This window comes from Antrostomus carolinensis, unplaced genomic scaffold (assembly GCF_000700745.2).
Source record: "Antrostomus carolinensis isolate BGI_N321 unplaced genomic scaffold, ASM70074v2 scaffold47904, whole genome shotgun sequence".
Lineage (NCBI taxonomy): Eukaryota > Metazoa > Chordata > Aves > Caprimulgiformes > Caprimulgidae > Antrostomus > Antrostomus carolinensis.
The window spans coordinates 991-1,784 of NW_010310981.1; the positions used below are offsets into that span (position 1 = coordinate 991).

Below are 794 nucleotides of genomic sequence, written 5' to 3' on the forward strand. Positions count from 1 at the left end.
AGTGGGGATGATGCTTCCCCCCAGCCTGTGGTAGAGCCCAGCATCAGCTCCACCACCAGGTCTGGGCCCCCGTTGGGTGTCACAGCCCAGCTGTGGTCCCCAGTGTCACCAGTCCCCAAGGGCTGGGGGGGACCCGGTGTCCAGGGACTGCAGCAGGGAGCGGGATGGCAGGAACTTACGCGATCCTGTTGACAGCAGCATCCTCATCATCATGCTCTGCAGGGGGGGGACAAACCCAAAAACCCCAAACTATGAGGGCTGGGGGTGACAGGGCTGCCCGGAGCATCGCTCCCTCCCCACTCCCAAACCTCCCCCCACTCCAAATGCTGCAGAAACCCTCCCGGGGGGGCTCAGGCTCTGCTCCCCTCCCATGGCAGCCGGGGAGGTGACCCACAGTGACCGATGTCACAGTGACTGGGTGTGTGGTGGGACCAGGGATCTCAGGGGAGGATGAAAGTGCTGGAGGAAGAAGCTCTGGGGAGGCTGAACGTGGCTGCCCAGCTCCAGCAGCTCCCACCCTCCTACCTGCTGTGAAGTCCGTGTGCTTCTTGAAGTGGGTTATGATGAAGTGGCAGAGGATGTAGAGGCTGGTGAAGAGCAGGACGCAGATCTGTGGGCAGAGGGAGCAGGTCTGGAGGGCAGCACTCCTCCCCCCAGGTGATGCCACCAGTCCTGAACTCATCAGCTCCACCCTATTTATTTTCCCACTCCTGGTCCTGGTTACACCCCACGTGTGAGCTCAGCCCTGCCCGTGCACGGGGGCTGCACCCATGGGTGTTCACAAGCTGCTGCAG

General features: G+C 62.3%; 1 protein-coding gene across 1 annotated transcript in view; it reads right to left on the reverse strand.

Annotated features, from left to right (window-relative positions):
• Nucleotides 1–610, reverse strand: part of LOC104523873 (protein LMBR1L) — a gene marked incomplete at both ends in the record, with an annotated part of 1,354 nt that extends 744 nt beyond the window's left edge. Inside the window, 3 exon segments of the mRNA XM_029084655.1 lie at nt 1–13; nt 176–216; nt 526–610. The exon segment at nt 1–13 is cut by the window's left edge and continues 138 nt beyond it. Of these exon segments, the coding sequence (XP_028940488.1) occupies nt 1–13; nt 176–216; nt 526–610 (139 nt within the window).
• Nucleotides 611–794: the final 184 nt, after the last annotated feature.